We start from the raw sequence: 22,670 nt of genomic DNA on the forward strand, positions 1-22,670 counted from the left end.
CCAGAGATTATGACTATTTACGTGAAAGTTTTATCTTATTTTACTTTATATCCGATAGCCATTTATAATTTGCAAAATATTTTCACAGAAGTTTCCATTTGATATAATCATACTATATGGTATCTGAGAGAGGAAAACTGATCGATATATTGCCCTTTATATAGGTTAAAAATGATCAAACATTGTTAATTTCATATTCTTCTACCTAAATAGGATACCCATTTTAGAGATGATCAAACCTAGGCATTAAAAAAAAAATTGTGGATAGTATATGGTCATCAAATTCACTTTTTAAAGGAATGGACTAAAAGTCCCATCCCAAAGCCTTTTCTATAAGATTCTTAACAGAAAAAAAAAAAAAAAAAACTGCTTTCCTTGAGGGTTTGGTTACATTACAAGAAGCCAGTATTTTGACTGGTGTAAAGTAAACTGCTTTAATCCATGCATCACTTTCTTTAAAAAAAATGGAAAATTTCAGTTGTGGAATTTATTCATCCTCAGAGAGTTAAATGCTTGTTCTTCTACTTCTGTTACTTATGGAGAGCTGTAATAAGTGAAAGGTGCCAGAACTGCAGCATGTTTCTAAATAATTGAGTATTTCCTGCCTTCTCTCTCTCTCTCTCTTTTTATTTTTATTTTGTTTTTTTATTAAGTGACATTTTTTCCCCCTCAAAATCATGAGAAGTGTTTTTGGTGATCTTTTGCTAGAATACAAAGTTATGATTATTATAGACCTTCAGTATGATAGATATTCATTTGCTTGTTGAAAGCAATATGGAAGACCCTCCTTAGGCCAGGATTGGAGACCATATTCATCTTAGTATCCCCTACTCTGTGAGCACAGCTCTTTATACATGACACTTAATGGCTTTCCTGAATTGAATTGAAAAAAAAAAGTGAAAGGTCTCTTGGGTTTAACATTGAGCAGTGTTTTTGGTCTTTAGAATCTTAACAGGACATGCATAAATTACTTTTTGATTTATTGCTTTAGTTTTCTCCAGGACAGTGTACTTTCTCTTTGCAATTAAAGTACTTTGACGGAGTAATCTTGAGACCGTAATAGAGTATATTCATGAAAATGGCATACTTTATTCAGTCCTTTGGGAAGAGGATGTAATCATCTCCCAAGTGTCAGTGTGAAGCTACACTCTCCTCTCTCACTCTTTAAAGAGAATATGTCTGCCACCTTATTTTTAATTTGAAAACTCCTAGAATATTTAACAAATGTTTTGAAAGATTATGCATACAGACCTTTAAATAAAATGTATTGAAAGAGACTGCAGTGGGGGAGAATCTATTGGGAGTATTTGGAAAGGCCCTCAGTCTATCCTTTTCTTATTCTTTTTCAGTGTAGAAGACCTAGGTTTCCTTTTAGAACAAATGAGTGCAAGAACATTCAGATGACTTTAAGTGTTCACACATGTGTTGCCTGGTTTTGAGGAAGGCATCTGTAATATCTCAAAACTATGTTAAAGATGGAGCATTTAGCAACCCAGGAAGGCAATAACTATAAAACACAAAATTAACTCATCAAGTTACTGTAAATTTCTCTCCCTTTGTCTCCAGCTGATTAGTGCAAATTAACTGCCTGAACAGTTAGTATGCAATACAGAAATCTCTGATACCTGCGGAGAAGGCAGGCTTTTTCTTTTGTGCGTCCATGTAGTATTTCAGAATTCCCTATAGACATTGCTTTACTGTAGTTACTAATATTGCTTTGAATTTTAAAGACAAGTTTGTATGTTTGTCTTGAGCTTTGAGAATTTCTAACCTTAATATTAATAGAGTTGTAATTTTTATAAGTTCCTATACAAGAATTCCCAAAAAAGGAAATTAAGTAGTTAGGTACCTCCTCTCTTACATGGCGATAATAAAGTATCTCATTGGATTGTTGTGAGAGCTAAAAATTCAATAACGTATATTAAAAACATTATAACAGAGTTTGATCCAGACTGTGCAAAATATGTGTTTTTAAATTATCTTAAGTACTTAGAATTGGAGTCAGTGAAATATATGTAATATATATATATATATATATATATATATATATAAAATATTTCTATCTCTTTACTCTCAGAAAAGGAAATATTTAGGAAATTTCTATCTGTTATGTTCCATATAGTCCTAAAGAGAGCTTTATAAACATGTGAACTGCTGTAAAAAAGTCAACTTTTTGACCAGCTATTTGAAAGAAAATGATGTGTTCTGTTAAAAAGAGTTCGAAAAGGCAATCGAACATGGAAAGGGAACAAATAGTATACCTGGTTGGAAGTCAACTGATTTTGGGGGTGCATCTAGAAGACATAATAGTTATTTGGTAGTGGGATATGATCATTGGAAGTACCTGAAATTGAAAATCAGGAGACTTTTTTCCCCTTTATCTATGGAATAGTTGGTAGCCATTTCCGGGGGACAAAAATATTTAATACAAACTGTGCATTTAGGATATTTCAAACTTCAAATTCTTAAATTTTTAAATCTCTGAATAAACTAAAATATTCCCTCATACAGGTAATTTCTGTACATAGTAATTAATGCATTCACTCATTTAGCAAAAAGTTTGATCAAAGATGATGCAAAAGTTTCTGGACTTTGGTATTGGCAGTTAAGCTCTAAATAAAGACAATCTAGTTCCTGTGCTCAAGTAACTTAATGTCGACAGGAGGACATACAAAAGGATGGATTTGACAAATGATACATTCAAGAAAAGTCTGAACTTAATTTTAAATTCAAACCAAATCCTTATTTTTACTTTAAAATATATTGACTGTCAGATTCAGAATTACAAACAAATAATGTACCTCAAGACCATGACCCATGCCAGCAACTGACCCTTTGTTTCAGTGTTTCTCATACTTGCCTGATTTGGGGACTTGATTAAAAATGATTATAGCTTAGTACTATTCAAACCTGTTGGCTTACTATCTCCAGATATGGCCTAGGAATCTGTATTTTGAACAAGAACCCAGCACTTCTTTTTAAATTAGTGAATTTGAGAAACACTGGTATATTTCAGAGATTAGTGATTTGTTTAGCTATTTATATTTTTGTCTGTTTATTTGATTGAGTTACATTGTAACTTAATTAAGTCAGTTTAATTCATCTTGAAGTCAACAAATTGAATTTCTGAGACTGACATTTATAGAAATTCATCACTTCCTATTCTTTGGAATAAATGTATTGCATACTTATTTGGAACCATACTATAGGACTGTTCTTCAGTTTTATCTTTTTGAAATAACTTTTCTGCTAATATTCAGAAGTTTTAAATTTATATTATTTGCCCCAATCCCATGTCAATACTTCTTTAAAGTTAGGAATCACTATATAATTCGGAAAAGAAAGCAGTGTAGTCTAATATGTTAGTCTCTCATGGTAAGATCAATCTAAGGTATTTCTAAGCCTTCCAATTTTTGTGTTTTTTTCTTATTTTCTTTTTCTTTCTCCACTTCCTATTCAATGGCTTGGAGTTAAAACTACTTACCATCTGTCTCTTAGTATCTGGTGCAGCTTGATTCTGAAACATTTTAAAAAGACCACAGTACAAGTATTTTAAAACAAACTCCACTAAAAGTAGCACAAAGCACCAAGAATGAACTCTAGGAGCAGTAGTATTCAATATTTAAATTCGACCACACCTAAAATGTTACTTTTGAATTACCAAAAAAAAGTGAAATAAACAAACATATAATTCTTATCCTACAGAGACCACATTATCTTCCTGTTCATAAAATAGATGAAATTACTTTCATTGTATTGATTTGGAGAAGGAAAAAAATGACAGCAGGATAAGGTCAATGATAAATGAAAAGGTACTTAAGTCATTCCTAGGTTTGCTTGTAATCTTTATTAATAATCACAAAAAAGGATTAAGTAAAATTTTAATAAAATCTGTTGGAAGTATGAAACTGAAAGATATAAACATGATCAGACAGCTTAATGTTATATACTAGCTAACAAGGTTATGTAAGTGGTCAGGGGATAGCAAAATGAGCTGCAAGACTAAGAACGAAACTTCATAAAATATGCGATCAAAGGAAAATCAGAATGTGTGATCCGTGTGTGGTAAGAAGATGGAAGTGTCATCTTGTGGAAATAACAGTGCATACATAATACAAAATTGCCATTCTTTGTTGAACAAAGCGATTTTTTGTCAAGGTGGAATATTAAAAAGGTACTGAATTTGTGAAAAAAATCATTGTCATGGTCCCAGGTCTGTTCCTCCTCTGTTACACTGAGGAAATTACATAAACTTTTCAGGCTTCAATTTACTCTACAGTAAAAATGAAGATTATACTGGTTTACCTGTTACTTTCTAAGAAGTCCCTGGGATTTGGTAGAAGTTCTTTAGGAGCTGTCAGGGAGATGGTGGGCCTACTGAATTACTGATTAAAATTGAGGGACCTAAGTGTGTAACACATAACTGAAAACACTTTAAAGATTTAGTGAAAGGGGTGTGGATTATATTGCAATTAGAAGAAACATAAAAGCAATTATCTAGGTAACTTACACATCATATTTACATAAATTGCCTAGGAATGTTAGCAAAAACAATTTTTTAAAAAGACAAAAATAACCACTGAATATTTGTTTCAAATATTTGTAAATATAAAGAACTCATTTTAATTCAATTTCCATATTTTAATGTGATAACTTCATATTATATTCTATAATGAATACATATATTTCTATAATATTCATATTTCAAAATCAAAATGATGAAGTTTCCTCTTACAACTGTAACAGTTTTAAATACACTAATGACAAATCACAGTCATAGGACAGAAGTATATGTGTGCAATACATAGTCCTTTTGCTTAGGAATCAAAAATGATCATTACATTTAACATCATATTGTCAAGATAAACACATTGCTATTTACAGAACTAGTCCTTAAACATAGTTTCAAAGGAAAAAAGAAAACTCTTCATTATTTTTATTTAGAATAAAATTGCATTTTAGTGTCATGATCAGAATCGTTAATATTAGTACCCTAATATAGACAAAACATGGAGAATACATATATATTCTACTTAATCATTCCCTTCCATAATGTCTTTATGTTATTCCAGAATGTAGGAGACTTGTCAGTTAACCCATTTAATTAGAATTTATTAAAACCCCATAAATATTCTTTATTTTTTTCTGACTCCCAAAGACCTGAACTAAGGTAATATCCTAGCAAATGACCTCTAGGCCTCTAGTTTCCTTCTTCTTGAACTCATCTGCAATCCATCCTCTATACTTCTTCGAGAAGTCATCCTAGAACCTTTCCAACCATGTGATTCTCGTTACTGACATCTTCAGTTGGCACGTCATTGCTTAGATTGAGTACAATGACTAATAAGATTATTTTCAGCTTTTCACAGGCTGCATCCAACCTACTGACATCTTCAGTTGGCACGTCATTGCTTAGATTGAGTACAATGACTAATAAGATTATTTTCAGCTTTTCACAGGCTGCATCCAACCTGGATGCTATGGACTAAGTGTGTCCTCTCAGAACTCACGTTAGGTTTAATCCCCAACGTGTTGATATTTGGAGGTGGTGCTTTTAGGCGGTAATTAGATTTAGATGAGGTCATGGAGGTGGAGCCCCCATGATGATATTGGTGCTCTTATAAAGGGATGAAGAGCCCAGAACTCGCACTCTCTCTCTCTCTCTCTCTCTCTCTCCACTATATGAGGACACAGTGAGAAGACAGTCATCTATGCATCAGACATTGAATCTGCTGATGCCTTAATCTCAAACTTCCCAGCCTCCAGAACTGTGAGAAATACATGTTTGTTGTTTAAGCCATTTAGTCTATAGTATCTTTGTTATCGCAGCCCAAACTGCAATAACAATAACTTCTTCATATACTTGGAGTAGGATATGTCTCTATTAAAACTCTTCTAACAGCTAAGTATATCTGTGTAGTAATACCTTGAAACCATAGTCAAGAGATGCTAAATAATTGAGGATTGCTATCTAAGTTTGTGGTTATCCTTAAAGGTCACCTCATTCCTTAGCCCTACCTCTCCCCTCTTTTGCTTCATTATACTTTCATTTCATAGTTGTATTTATATTTTTTTCATCTCAGACACCAAACATTTTGAGGATAGAAAGGTTAGTATAATACTCCCAATATGTCGATCTCACCACTCACCATTTGTCTGTTGCATCTATCACTAGAGGATGATAGGGGTGAAAAATGTAGATTCATCCCTTGTAAATTTCACAAATCTTTCCCATGTACCTTAGGATCCAGCTTGTGACACATGCCACCTCTTTTGAGTATCTTCTCTTGCTTCTTGGTTTTTCTTCTTCTGTTTCTAACCCAACATCCTATTAAAATGTATGTTAGATCATAGCCCTCCTCTGCTTTGAATTTGCCAGTGGCTTCACATATCCCTCAAAATAAAAGCCAAAGTCTTCTCAATAGTTAAAGTTCTTATTTCTTTACCTCTTTAACTTCATGACTCACAGCTTTCCTCCTCCTCCCTCCACTCTGCAGCTCACGCTGCCATGCTGCTGCTCTTGGATATTAACTGGATATATTTACCTAAGGGCCTTGCTGTTCTCTTTATCTGGAATGCTTCTTCCTTAATAATACGTGGTGCATTGCCTTACCTCCTTAGTATTTGTTTCTCAGTAAGGTCTTCCCTGACTACCTGACTCAAATCAAACCCCCCTCCCAGTGTTACCCAACTCATTTTCTGCTATATTTTTTCCATAGCATTATTAGCATATAAGATTCTAAGTATTTTACTTATTTATTTTTTGACTCTGCTCACCTCACTAGAATTTAAACTCTAAAGTTCTGGTCATGTTGCATGTTGTGTTCACTGTTATATATTCAGCTCTTAGAACAGAACCTGGTCCAATAAGTAGCTATTGAAAAAATGCCTTTGGTGAAAAAATTAATATTTATAATTTTAATGTAATTGCTAGATTAATTTATAGATTCCATCCTTTCAGTTGCTGAAAATATATGATGAAAATAAATACCAAAAGAAGCTGAAATGCTTTAGATGGAAAGAGATAGAAGTGCAGTGTCATTGACAAGACTGGAATAGTTCATAAATTTGAATAGGATATTTTTGTTGCAAATACCTTACTTTTTTTTTTTTTTTTTTTTTTTTTTTTTGCGGTATGTGGGCCTCTCACTGTTGTGAGATCTTCCTGGACCGGGAAGATCTTCCCGCCACCAGGGAAGCCCCAAATACCTTACTTTTATACAAAGGCTACTCATGTTTACACTCTCAATCACACAGTACAGACATAAAACTGCCTTGTAAAAGATGGCCTTTAGCATGTACAAAATGGCACCCTGACTGAAATGAAATCTCTAAAAGGAAAGAATTCTGAATAAAATACAACTTAACATTAACAGTGCTATCAATGGCTTCTTTATTAATGACAGAAAAAATTCAAACCCTTCCTATGATGGCCTGGTACTTAGAAGTAGGGATGCAAAGACGCATAGCATCCAGGTTCTGTTGCCTGACATTTAAAGTCACTGTCTAGTGGGAAAAACAGACCTTAAAAACAATAGCAATTGAATAAGAGTTTTAGGAGAGATGTGCTTAACTTTGTCTTACAAGTCAGGCTAACTTCCTGTAAGCAATAATCTGAACTGAGTCTTGAACAATGAGTAGGAATTGGAAGAGAAGACAGAAGGAAGGGAGATATTTTAGGTAAAGGGAACAATATGATTTTTTTTAGAGAAAATAGCACAATAAGTCAGGGAAATGAAGTAGTTTGGCAGGGACAGCATCTTGGGTATGGGCTAGGGAGAAGGGTAAAAAGTCTAGACAGATCATAAGGTAAGGTGATGTTGCTAAAGGTAAAAACACATTTTTAGTACATATGCCTTACTAGACAGATATACTGTATTGTGGGGAAGGAAAAAGTTTCCCTCGACCTTCTTAGGATCCCTGACTGGATCTGAAAGTTAAACTGATGAAGACAGATTAACGGGATAAAAGCATACTGATTTTAATGTATTTCATCATGTACATGGGACCCTTCACAAGAGAATGAAGACCTGAAGAAGTGACCAGACCAGAAAACTTTTATACCTTTTACACACACACACATACATACACAAACACACACACACACACACACACACACACAAACCAAGACAATAAATTTGTGAGGAACTGACAAGGCAGCGAGATCTAGGCTTGGGTAGTAAATGGTGAAAAGTAACTAGGAAGGTAAGCGTTAGTTTAACAAAGTTTTGTTTGTACAGATTTCTCAGTCCCAAATTTCCCATCCATGGTAATCAGAATGTCTTCCTTTCTTCTGGTACATGGAGGGTACCTTTCACACGGGAGTTTTGTGACCTGTTTCAGAGAAGAAGGTTGAGGGGAGCGAAGGTTAGGGTGACTTTCCTATTTCTGCTATTTTCTCAAATTCTTTCAGCTTAAGATATTCAATATATTGAATACCAAGGTGCCATACTTTGGAGTATTGTGTCCTGAATGCCATCAGTATCATTAATTTGATGTTTTTATTTCTTTCATCTTACATTTACTTAAGTCTAAAACTGGTTTGGTCTTGGCTCACATCCAGTAAAACACATTACACACAGAACACAGTTTTTATACATAGAAAATCCCTGAAAGATTACATGAGAACATGATAATAACTAGTTATCTCTGGGAAGGAGAGCTAAAAGCCAAAAAATGTCATAGTCTTTGTGTTGAGAACATGTGTTCTATAATGATTTAAATAGTTGAGACAGAGTGTTTCTTATGGTAATATTTCCCATGCTAATGAGCCACTACCTTCATCACATTGTCAGTCCTGAAACCTGTCATTTGAGCCATAGAAGCAGAATTTTAAAGATTGACAGAGAAGGCAATAACCTGGTCAAGAGAGATTAAGTGACCAGCCCACAACCTCAGGAAATTAGTAGAACAGAATCCAGAATATGATCTTTTTTTTTGAATCCTATTCCATTCTTTTGACACATGAGTGCCAAGCTGATAAGTTTGCTTATCTCTAGCCTATTCTCGGACTACATAGTAAAAACTGTCTGGGATAAAGAAAAAGTGTGGTCAAATCACAAGGTAAAATGTTTAAAATATTACTTCAAATGAATGTAATCCTTGAAAGTTTACATTCTTTTGTGAGAGGAAAAATAATACTAAGAAAGGGTATTCATAGTTACTGATTATGAATATATCATAATTTTGTTTCTAAATAGGTGAGAGTTCTGTAAAATTTGTATTTTTGCTTCATTGATTTTTACTCTCCATCATGTTTATCGTATAAATTCAAGACGGAACGAACATTGCTACAAATGTATTAAAGGGATAACTACCTTCAAGTGGGCCATTTTAATAAAATGAAGCATAGCTGTGGGATACCCCCTCATTTAGAAACAGAACATTTCCAGTGAGTCTAGATCAAGGTGGCAGAGTACTGAGCTCACCTTCTCCCATGGACACATCAAAACTACAACTACATTTAGAAAAACTCTCTCTAAGAATGACCTGAAGACTAGCAGAATAGATTTTTTTTTCTGTAACTAAGAATATAAAGAAAAGGCCACATCAAGACAGGTAGGGGCAGAAACTCCATCTAGTCAGAACCCACACCCTGACGTAGCCACCCTCTGGCAGGAGGGATATGACAACTGAAGGTCCAAGCCTCACATCAGGCCTCCAGCCCAGGAGACTGCACCAGGAAGATGAGCCTCCATAACATCTAGCTTTGAAAACCAGGAGGGCTTCTGTCCAGGAGAGCGAAGGGCTGTGGGAAACTGACACTCCATTCTTGAAAGGCTCAGCACAGACTCACTTGCTCCAAGTCATAGTGCAGAGGCAGCAGCTTGAAAACCACCTGGGTCATACAACAAGGAGATCCTCTAACTAGGGTATGTGCTAGAGGGATAAGGATCTGGTGAAACATAATATGGAGATGGAAGTGATGGCAGGCAATTTTTTTAAATTTTTAACTCTCCTTCTAGTTGCCTGGCACTGGTGGGTACCATTTCAGTAATTCTCCATCAACTTAGCTAACATTGTGTACCCTGCCCCAGTGTTCCCATGAGGACCTACCACAGCTGGCCCCTCCAAAGTGGCTCCAGCCCCACCCCATTAGCAAGCAACCCTGGCTAGCACTGGTGCTCTTCCAAAGTGGCTCCTGCACCATGAGGCAAGCTCTGCCCCACCCAGAGGGATGCCCCAGCCTGTAATGACACCCCTCCAAAGTGGTTTCTGCTCCAGGAGCTGACTTCACACAACAGTGTGCCCATTAAAGTGTCATGTGGACTGCTCAGCCAGGTGGGCCCAGGGCCAGCCCCGCCACCAGCAGGCCCACAGCAGTGGCAGCTGGGCCTTCCAGCCAGCTGGCCTGGGAGCAAACCCTACCCACCAGCATGCTTGCAGCAATCACAATCCAACCACAACAGAAGGACACATGCTGCTCACACAGAGAATACCCATGGAGTACCTGGCTCTGGTGACCAGCAGAGAATGCATCACTGAACCCCACAGGACACCTTCTAGATGTGATCTCTCTTTCAGGATGAAGAGACCTAGCTGATATATCTAATACATAGAAACAAACACAGAGAGTTAGGCAAAGTGACAAGATGAAGAAATACCTTCCAAATGAAAGAACAGGACAAAACCTTGGGAAAAGAACTAAACAAAATGAAGATAAGACATTTACTAGATAAAGAGTTGAAATCAATAGTAGTAAAAATGCTCACCAGTTTTGGGAGAAGAATGAACGAACTCAGTAAGAATTTCAACAAAGAGATAGAAAACATAAACAAAGAACAAATCAGAACTGAAGAATACAGTAACTGAAATGAAAAGTACACTAGAATCAACAGCAGACTGAGAACACAGAAGAACAAATCAGCAATCTGGAAGACAGGGTAGTGGAAATCACTTGATTAAAACAGCAAAAATAGAAAATAATTTTAAAAGTTATACTATATATGGACAACTCTGAAGACTCCACCCCAAAACTATTAGAACTAATAAATCAGCAAGGTTGCAGGATGCAAAACTAATATACAGGAATTTATTATGTTTCTATACACTAATTACAAATTCAGAAAACAAAATTAAGGAAACAATCCCATTTACAATTGCATCAAAAATAATAAAATACCTAAGAATAAATTTAAGCAAGGAGATTAAAGACCTGTATATTAAAAATCACAAGACATTAATGAAAAATAATTGAAGACACAAAGTAATGGAGAGGTATTCTGTGCTCATGGAATGGAAGACTGAATATTGTCAAAATGTCTGTGTTACCAAATGAATCTACAGATTCAATGTAATTCTTATCAAAATAGCATTTTACAGAACTGGAACAAATAATCCTAAAATTTGTGTGGAACCAGAAAAGACCCTGAATAACCAAAGCAATCTTAAGGAAGAAGAACAAAGCTGGATGTGTCACAATCCTTGATTTAAAACTATACTACAAAGCTGTAGTAATCAAAATTGTATGGTACTGCCATAAAGACAGACACAGAGACCAATGGAACAGAATTGAGAGCCCAGAAATAAACATATACTTATGTGGTCAATTAATTTATGACAAAGTAGCCAAGAATATACAGTGGAGAAAAGGCAAGTCTCTTCAATAAATGATGTTGGGAAAACTGGACAGCTATGTGCAAAAGAATGAAAATGAACCACTTTCTTACACCATATATAAAAATAAGCTCAAAATGGATTAAAGACTTAAGTTTAGCCCTTAAACCATAAAACACCTAGAAGAAAACATTGAAAGTATGCTCTTTGATATTGATCTTAACAATATTATTTTGGATCTGTCTCCTCAGTCAAGGGCAATAAAAGCAAAAATAAAGAAATAGGACTACATCAAACTAAAAAGCTTTTTCACAGTGAATGAGACCATCAACAAATTCAGAAGCAACCCTCTGAATGGGTAAAGATATTTGCAAATGATATATCCAATAAAGGGTTAATATAAAAAAGTATAGAGAACTTACACAACTCAATAAACAAACAAACAAGCTAGCAAACAAACAATCTAATTTAAAATGGGCAGAGGACCTGAATAGAAATTTTTCTAAAGAAGACCTACAGATGGCCAACAGACACATGAAAATATGCTCAGTATCACTAACATCACTAATCATCAGGGAAATGCTAATCAAAGCCACAATGAAATATCACCTCATACTGATCAGAATGACTATTATCAAAAAGACAACAAAAAGCAAGTGTGGGCAAGAATGTGAAGAAAAAGGAACTCTCATGAACTGTTGATAGCAATGTAAATTGGTGCAGCCACTATAGAAAAAAGTATAGAGGTTTCTCAGAAAATTAAAGATTGAACTATTATATGATCCAGCACTTCCACCTCTGGGTATTTATTCAAAAACAAAATTAAAATGCTTATTTGGAAAGAGATAACGCACCCCTATGTTCATTGCATTACTATGGGCAAGATATGGAAACAGCCTCAGTGTCTATTGATGAATGAATGGATAAAGATGGATTTGATAGCTATACCTATATCTTTATCTGTATCTATCTATCTATAGTTAGATATGGATCTAGATATACACACAAAATGGGTCATTACTCACCCATAAAAAATAATGAAATCTTGCCATTTGTGACAACATGGATGAACCTAGAGAATAGTATGATAACTAAAATATGTCATACAGAGAAAAACAAATACCATATGATTTCATTTATATGTGGAACCTAAAAAGCAAAACAAATGAACAAACAAAATAGGACAGATATAGATATAGAGAACAAACAGGTGGTTACCAGGGCTGTGGGGGGACAAAATAGGTGAAGGAGATTAAGAGGTACAAACTTCCAGCTGTGAAATTAATGTCACGGAGATGTAGTGAACCGTATATGGAATATAGTCAATAATACTGTAATAACTTTGTATAGTGACAGAAGGTTTACTAGACTTACCATGGTGAGCAATTGATAATGTATATAAATGTTGTATCTCACTCACTGTGTTGTACACCTGCAACCAATATGATAGTATATGTAAACTGTACTTCAATAAAAGCAAAGAAAAAGTGAAATAGAACGTTTGCCTGGCATTAATATGCCTCCCTTCTTGAAGTGTGTGTATATATGTACACACCCACACACATTTACTTAATTCTGAGTTTCCCTTGAGAATAATTTTATTATTGCCTTTTTTCCTTATTTGATTTTTCTTTAATGTTTCATGAATTGCCTGTTAATTAACTACTCTTTAGGCTTTTAGGGAATGGAGAGTGTTGCTTTAAAATTGCATGGATTTTCTAGTAGCTAAACTTATACTAGATGCATTTATATTACTGTATCTCTGGATCTGAATATCTCAATAGTGACTGCTACCAATTTGTAGTTTGTGTATATCAGAAACAAGATATTACACATAAGCATCCTGGATATAATTCTGTGTGCCGTGAATTTAAAGGTAAAGCATTTGCATTTTAAACATCATCTTTCTTAGTATCTTGGCATCTATCCCCAGAGGTGAGGCAGCAATGTTGGTATTTCTTGCTAGTAAGGAACTCTTCCAAAGAATTAAAACTTTAAAAAAAAAAAAAAGAGCACTGAACTGCAAACTTTATTTAGAATTTAATGCTGAGTAGTTTAGACTTGAGCAGCCATTTGAACTTTAAGAAAAGGAGCTGAAAGTGTTCTTAAGGGGACCAAACTAATCAATTGTTATTTAAAAGAATCTTTATTCAGCACTGTGTTAGCCAAAGGCTTCATGAGGGTTCTTGTTTTAAGACAAGTCACCCTCATTTTTGTCCATTGTTTGTTCAAGAAAGCTTTCTAGTGGCTCTTTATTTTAGAAATATCCAAGGTTTCTTTCTCTCTCTCTCTCTCTCTCTCTCTTTATTTATTTATTATTATTATTTTTTTAACTGAGCTTTTAGTTGCTCTGAGAGCAGTAAATCTCTTTGGTTCACTAATTCTCTTTGACAGGGATTCTTTTCCTTGCCAGCAGTTTCTTCTTTACTGTTTTTGAAAAGAGCAGTGTTATGCTTCCACTTAAATGTGAGATGGAGAAAATTAGAAGTTGAGTTTTGTATATGGGTCTCTTTTAGGAATAATACTGTGATTAACAACATTACAGGGAGACTTTTGTTCACAGATCTAGTAATTTCCCTAGTACCAGTTCCAATTCCTAAAAAATTTACGGAGTCCAAAGTTATGAACAAATGTAAGGCTATTTATGCATATTGTCAATTTACTTTTTCAAAAGGTGGTGCCAGTCTATATTTCTGTTGCAGACTTGATTTAACAATGCTCTGCTCAATACTGATGCACTTTTTTTCTTTCCTAAAAAAAAAAAAAATTCCAAATCTGATAGGTTAAAATAATGCAGCTTAATATTATTTAATTTGGCTTTCCCTGATTATTAATCAGAGTTTTAATTTTTCAAATATAGTAGATTTTCATTACTCATTATAGTTATATTCTGTAAAGTTGCAATGAACACTGAATTAACCAGTATTGAACCATTGCTCCTGGGGAATTCCAGGGTTGTGCTCTTGAGAGCCTCTGGTCACAATATTTTCATCAAGAGATCAATACATAAACTTATTTTATATGTGCTTCTGTTTAAAGACACCTTATTAAATATAAATTGTTGACTCATTAACATTGAACTCATGGCCAATTGTGCTGTAACTCATGCCTGAATAAAGCTTACTTAACACATATTTTTTCCAGGAATACAAGATAGCACTTAGGAATACAAGATAGCACTTCAGCAAGACGCATGGGGGCCATTTTAAACAGCCAAATCACCAACAGAAAGCACAAAAATGAGAAAAAATGTAGTACTAAAAAGACCAGGAAAAGGAAATTTGTATACAGTATGAAAGTGGAAACAAAAAGGCAGAGCATTGCCTTGTTTGACCTCAGCTGGGAAGGTGCACGTCAGGCAACTCAATTTTTTTTGCTGCTCTGATCATGTCCATGAATGACCACAAAAAATACAAGAGTATTGTTTTGGGATTACAAATAAATTTTAGCAAGTAGATGAATTCACAAATACAGAATCCGCGAATAAGGAGGACTGAACGGTACCTGTTTGTTGTTTGCATTTGTTTTCCTGCTTGCCTTTGTTTTTCTATTGCGGTTTTAGAATCATTCTTACTAATTTGTACAAGCTCAGTATACATTAAATATATTTACTCTGTCATCTTTGTTACCTGCTTTTATTTCAATTCATTTACCTTTTCATTTTTTCACAATTTAAAAAAATTTTTTAGATATTTAATATATTACTTTGATATTAGTTTTATTGCATTATGGTCAGACAATGCAGTCTCCAGAATATAAAGGTTTTTTGACTGTGGTATCTGTTACCCAGTGATCACTAGGATGAATTCAGCTTATTTCACTGGATGATTGGCTGACCTTTCTCCTTGACTATTCTCTTAAGTGAAGATGCCTGTCTTTGACTCAACAGACTATTTATTTTGTGTGAAAAATCTCTAAACGGGGCTGTATATTTAGTGTGTTTGCTCACTTGTAACCCCAGATTTGGTATGAAGATTATCTTAAATTGCAAACATTTAAGATTCAACAGATGCAGAAAGAAGTGTTCTCAAACTTCCCTTATCTGACTAGATGCAGAAACTTCTGGGAAATGATGTTGCCATAAATCCTCTCTATGGGGTGACTGCACTCCCAGGGAGACCAAGAGTGAAGCTATCGTGATTCTCTCTCGGGAAAGACCACCTGCAAAAACACATTATTCCAAATTTTCTCATCTCATACTTGTTCTCCAAGAAACCTATTTTCTTTCTTAAGGAAACCCATAATGAAACTGCTAGGTGGCATTTCGGGGGCCTCTGGGAGGCTCCATTTCTTTATGTCTCAGTGCAGAAAGAATTCAGCAAGAGGCAAAGTGATAGATAAGAAGTGATTTATTAGAATAGGACGCTTGTGAGGCTTACAAGCAGGCATGGAAGTGAGCATTGAGCTGCCCTGAGTACTTAGTGCATTACATTTTTATAATCAAAAGAAAAGAGGGGAGGGGGAAAAAGACTACCTTCTTCCTCATTCTTCAAGTCATCCATCATTAACTCCTCCTACCTGTTGGGCGGGGGAGGTTTTTGACCCTATATGGCTCATCTGGGACTGTCATGGTGCTATGGAAAAATTATTTCAAGTCTCAATATAATGAGGGTCTTTCACTTTGAAATGTCACCTTTTCCTAAATTATTGTTTTTTTGTGTGTGTGCAGAGAGCATGTCCTAAGGGTCATTAATTTGTTTACATCACTAGGCAGGATTTAGGCCTTATTTTTCTACTATTGTTTTATTGTCTTGAGTCATGACTCATGCGTCCATTGCATGGTTTTGTTGCTAAGCAAGTCAGCTTGGTTTTGTTGTTAGGCTTTGATGCTGAGCAACTTGCTTTGCTTCATGAGTCAAGCAAGCCCACATTGTTTCAGGATTTTCCCATTGCTTTCTTGAGTGATGATTAACTTACTGCAGACTCCCAAAGCCCCCTAAAATTCCCTCTCTATCTACAGTCCCCTAGTGGGATTTCTGAACTATTTGATTATGCTACTCTATCCCTATCAGTAAGAGCCTTTTCTCCTCCCTTCCTTTTCCCAATTAAATTATGTATATCAGCCCCTAACTTTAGCCATTTAATGGGCTACTTCTTTTGTGAACTCCCGTATGAACATTAATAAACTTTTATTTTCTCTTTTTAATCTGTCATTTGTTAGTTTAATTTAAAAGCTCCCAGAGGAAGTAAACCTAAAAGGATGGAGGAAAAGTTTTTCCTTCCCAACATTAGTTTTGTGAGAATTTATTGAGTATTATTTATGGCTTAATAAAATATTATTTCTGTGAATATTCCAGTGTTACTTAAAATTTTTTAAAATTAAAAATGTAATTTATATCGTATGGTTTTATGTGTAGACAAATCCAAACTAAATCCCTATGTCACTATACTCTTTTTTGTTTGGTATATGTGTTCAGTTAAAGACAGATTTTTGTAATTTCACCTTGTTTGTCTATCATTTTGTTGTTTTATGTCTTTGCTGTGTGATATAAACATGCTCTTTTGTTCACAAAGTTTCAAGGATATAATATATTTATGTAGGTATTTTCCCCCACTCTGCAGTTTCTCTCTGGAGAGTCCCCTTCCATATCACCATCATAGCCCCTCTTTCAGTTTAGGCTTCTGTGGACTATTGGGATTCCCATTCAGGGTACCTTTAATCATCCTGCTTGGTTAAGTCTTGAGCAATATGCAGTCAATTATTGATGAGGACCCTCAGGCACTACCAAAGCTGACAAGGTTTATTTGTATTTTTAATGTGACCCCAAATGCTCCCTTTCAAGGCAAGGGAAGGGTAGGCTCTGGTTAGCCGCCTTACCTCATTTCTTTGACTACCTGTTAGCTTTCTCTAGACAAAATCTTTTTCCTCCCTTCCTGATACCCCAGTTCCCAACCAGTTCTGATACTTTATCTTATTCCTCAGGCCTTTTATGCAAAGACTGTCGTCCCTTTCTCTCCCTTCCCCCAGCCAAGTGACTCATCTCTTCTCCAAGAGGCAGTGTTGCAGGGTCTTCCTTCTTTCCCTCTATTCTTTCAAGTTCTTTGTTATGGTATGTTTGAGTCTTCCTTTTGAATCCTCTCCAGGAATTTTTAATTAATTCCTGTTTGGAAGTCAAATAACTGTAGATTAACTTTTCTTACTTTTTGCATTCCTACTGTAACTATCTGATTTTTTCCTGCATTCCTTGGGACTTCTTTGAAAGACTGGAAAAGGGTGGAGAAATGCAGAAAAGAAGGAAAAGTTTATTTTTATGCATTTACTTTCTTTAAAAAAGGAATCTACTTCACCCTTTTAAATTTGTTTTTGACATTTAAATCTGCTTTGCCCAAAGTAGCTCAACTATACCTATTTTCTCTATTTTGTAAATCTTGTTCATTTAAAAAAAAAATTTTAATCTTCATGTGTATTTATATTTCGAGTTCATCACATGTAAAATTGTGACGTTATCTGTGAGATTTTGCTTTCCTTTAGAAGCTTTTTGAAATGTTCTTACTTATGTCATCTTTTATGCTTTTAGGTTTTTTGTTTGTTTGCTGTTTTTAACACTTTCTTTTGTCTTTTATCTGCTATTATAGAAGCCCTATTTTATTTAGTTTTTCAGTGTTTACAAAAGTATTTTTTCATTTGATAGTTTACATTTTTCAAATAATTAAATTTTAAATTTCTTATTATTAAAATCAAAAATGTAAAATGAAGGATTTACTGTTTAGATATTAGACTTATTACTGTAACTGAGTGCAGGTTTGGCTGCTTACCGCTCAACAGCCAATAAATTGAGAGGCAAGCTTTGGTAGAGAAGAAGGGTGCTTATTCAGAAAAGCCGGCAATCTGGGGAGATGGTGGACTTATGCCCAGAGACCACCTCCAAAGGTTCTGCTCAGCTATGACAGTTTTTAAAAGGAAAAAGGGGAAACAATCTCAGTTAATCATTAAGGCAAGAGGTCAGATTCTTTGTTATCTTTCCACTGCATGCAGACCTGCTGACTTCTCCTGATCTTTCTTCAGATGCTGTCTTACTCACATGGTCTGTCTGCAATTGGATGTTCTCTTGCCCATGTGGTTTGCCTGTGCTCACAAGGTCCACTTACACATTTACTAAGGGGAATCTAGGGGTAGAAGCTCAGTCATTCTTTACTTAATTCTTCATGCTTACTCCTTCTCATCTAGGAAAGGAATCAACAGGTTAGATAAAGTGTTATGTATATTTAGTAAAGCAGAAATCAGGAGCTAAGTTAACTGTTGCCTAATGATCTCATCTTTATGATTAAAAAGGCCTAAAGAAAACAGGATGATCAAACAGAGAAGAGGCAGAGGAGATGCTTACAAATCCCCACTGTCAGACATCATTCCATTTCTATGGGATTAGGAGCAAAGGTCCATCTTCTGTAACTGCTTCCTGCTGACATAGGGTGCCATATTCTCAGAGTGGAAGATGTCAACATGGGTCTGTGGCATCTCTTTGCTGACAGTTTTAGGTGCCCTTTTACGTATACGGCAGAGCAAGCTACGATTATTTTGATGCCCACAAAGATATAGATTATTATGAGCAATAACATTAATCCATTCTCTTGAGGCCAGTTCTTAGAATTGTGCTAGTCATAGATCCAGTACTGCTCAAGATGGAGCAGCTTATGTCATGGCTACAGTCTGGTCATCATGCAGTTAGCTTCCCCCCACACTCCCCCGGCGTCAGTTATATTATCTGTAAAACAACTCAGGAATGTGCATCAGACACTGCGTCTGTGACTCTATTTTTCTGATCATTAACTGCTTGGTTTTGTGCTGGCGGGTGGTGGTGGTGGGGAAGCCCTGCAGGGTTCTGCTCAGTTCCATTACTGTTGTGTAGATTTATTTCACTCTTTAATATTTTCCTATTTTTATTTAACAACTTTTCCAGAACTCTTAAATTTGATTGATCTCTTGTTGTAGTGGTACAGCTTTTCAGGGATATTTTTTTCAATAGTTGTATGTGGTAGCATGCTTTTAAAATCTTTCTGTATCTGATCATTACTTCTGGTACCTTTACACATGAAGAACATCTGGTCAGGTTGTAGCATTCTTGATTCAGAAAATAACTAACTTCAAACTTGGTAGTGCTCTAGTATATAGTCATGCAAAAAGTCTGAAGGCTGACCTAAGTTTATCACTTATAAACATCTTTTTATCTGGATGATTCAAATATCTTTGATATTAAAATTCCACCTTGTACCTCAATCTGTAACTTATTTCATGCCTTTTCCTAGTTATTAGCCCTGTCCCTGCCCCGCAGTATCTATAGTTCTGATACTAGAAGTTCTAAAGGAGGCATTCAGTGACACAGATTCCATGGGAGGAAAGTAAATTGCAATTCCTTTTTCAATGTTTACTTAAGTGTCAGTGTTATCTTGCTGAGGGATAGTCAGAAAATCCAGTACCCCCTGATAATATTTTAATTGATTATTTTCTGTTTAAATAAAATAAAATGAACATTTGTCACTTTCCAAGCTGATATAATGAGTACTCCGTAGCACTGTACTTTTCTTCCAACTGCATATTTAAAACGTGTGATTTACCACTTCTAAAAAGCAAACTTCACTTAGTTATGCATTGTAGAGAAAATAATAATGTTTTACTATTCTAATGATAAGGATTTGTTTAATAGAGTTGGAATATCATCATCAATTATGAGCATAAGTAAAGGTTATACAATTTCCCCCAATATTTTCTTTCAATAATTTCAATAAAATCATATAAAGTGAATCTTTTTATATAAAAAGTCATGCAAATCTAATGATTTCTATAATCAAATGAAGCTTAAATATCTTTCAAAGTTATCGTTTTTAAAAAATTATCTTTCAAACATGAATAAATATTCTTTGATAAAAATTATGTAAAGCATAAAATCACCCTAGAAATAATAACTACAGAGTATGTTTTTATCCCCATAATTCAAAACACCACATGAAAAAAGTTTTCAATGATATATTATCATCTACTAAGTCTTCCAAGGTATAAAGAGAAACTGTTGCTATTTCACCTATCCTTTAATCTTTATTATAAATACTATAAAGAACACAACATTGTAAATCAACTGTACTTCAATAAAAAATTAAATACATAAATACTATGAAGAAGAATAAAAAATTAAATAAATACATAAATTCCTTCCTTCCTTTTTTGTCTTATAACAATAACACAACTAAAGGGTCTCTGGACTAAGTCTAAATGCTCTATTATTTTGAGCTACAGATCCTAAAAAAAATCTCTTAAAAAGTTAAGCAAGAGTTGGAAAACAACAACAAATATAAATGTAGCACAAAGATTTAAAAGTAGTTGAATTTTTAGAAAAAAGTTTAGAAATTAAAAAAATTGTATTTAAGTGATATATGTCTTCTCCAAAGCATCAAAAATTCATATACCTAAATTGATTGAAATCAGACACTATCTGGATGTATGAAATGCAGATAATCTGAAGAGGTCTGTTAGTTTCTCCCCACATTATGAAGAGCCACAGGGATGTAAGTTATCTATAAAAACTAATGCTTATCCTTAGCTGTGTTTACAATTCCGATATGACAGACATTCTGCTATGATTGTTAACGCTACTAATAGATTACTTATTGAATATTACTACAATCCAGGCACCATGCTATGCCATTTTATTCATTTCTTATTTATTCATCATAATATCCTTGTGAGGTACTGCTATTACTATATCTCCACTTTACAGATAAGGAAACTGAGGTTTAGAGAGATTCAAATTCGTGGCTTTATTCCATAAATTGATATCTTTTTTTTAAAAAATTATTTATTTATTTATTTATGGCTGTGTTGGGTCTTCGTTTCTGTGCGAGGACTTTCTCTAGTTGAGGCGAGCGGGGGCTACTCTTCATCGCGGTGCGCGGGCCTCTCACTATCACGGCCTCTCCCGTTGCGGAACACAGGCTCCAGACGCGCAGGCTCAGCAGTTGTGACTCGCGGGCCCAGTCACTCAGCGGCATGTGGGATCCTCCCAGACCAGGGCTCGAACCCGTGTCCCCTGCATTGGCAGGCAGACTCTCAACCACTGCGCCACCAGGGAAGCCCTAAATTGATATCTTAATCATACCTTTTAGTGCTAATAGAAAGATCATAAATTCAATATCCTACTAGGAGTAAGCAAATATTGTTAATGAGTGAAGTAAATTAGCCATAAGATAATCCAAAGAGGGAGGAGTGTGCCCAAACTGGATCGTGCCATTCTCATCCAAGTGAGATGAACAGCAGCTCGAGTACAGCTGATTATTGTTTTGTAAATAATTCAGGTCCTTGGTTTCCAGAAGTTTTAAGGACAAAACATAAATCTGGATTTTTATACTGTTGCTTAAATTTTAAAAGCCAATTAAAAATAACTGTGAACCAAATAAACCTTATCCGTAGGCTGAATGCAGCAGCTAGAAGGAGACATAATAAATTAGATTATACCATGTGTTTCATTTTAAATAATTCTACTGAAATGAAGTAATTTTTAAAACTTGTTGCTATTGTAGAAGTAAAATGACAAAGCTAGGTCACCCTCTTTCTTATATTGACAGTTCTACAAGTCACCAGTGTTAATAGTGTTTGGTCGACATACCCCAGAGTCTTTCTAAAATGTTTACGTTACATTTTGTAAGCACATCTTGTTCTTAGTTGTATCTCTTTTCTCAAACAGGTGTCTGTCTGCCTGCCTGCCTGTCAGTCTGTCTCTCTTGGCTTTTCTTGAAGACCATAGCAAATTGAGAGGCCATTTGCTATAATAAGCCCCTTTAAAAACTGACATTTATTGCTTCCTAACAGAGTCTGAAGATGCAAAGGACTTAGTTATTAGTTAATTGAACTTTTTGCTGCATTAATATTATTATTTTATTTTTGCGGTACGCGGGCCTCTCACTGTTGTGGCCTCTCCCGTTGTGAAGCACAGGCTCTGGACACGCAGGCTCAGCAGCCATGGCTCATGGGCCCAGCCGCTCTGTGTTTGCTGCATTATTTTTTATAAAAGTTTTGTCATGACTAAGAGACACCAGTTAACAAGCTAACCAGTTAAGAACCAGTTTAGGAGCTAATACTTCTAACATTCCAGACCAAACGATTGCTGTCAACTAATCTTAAACAA

The 22,670-nt window shown here is 35.0% G+C and overlaps 1 protein-coding gene across 1 annotated transcript in view; it reads left to right on the plus strand.

Annotated features, from left to right (window-relative positions):
* Positions 1–22,670, plus strand: part of LRP1B (LDL receptor related protein 1B) — a 1,461,391-nt gene that overhangs the window by 587,825 nt on the left and 850,896 nt on the right. Inside the window, 1 exon segment of the mRNA XM_032636635.1 lies at positions 11,397–11,453. Within this exon segment, the coding sequence (XP_032492526.1) occupies positions 11,397–11,453 (57 nt within the window).

The sequence above is a fragment of the Phocoena sinus genome, chromosome 7, assembly GCF_008692025.1.
Source record: "Phocoena sinus isolate mPhoSin1 chromosome 7, mPhoSin1.pri, whole genome shotgun sequence".
Lineage (NCBI taxonomy): Eukaryota > Metazoa > Chordata > Mammalia > Artiodactyla > Phocoenidae > Phocoena > Phocoena sinus.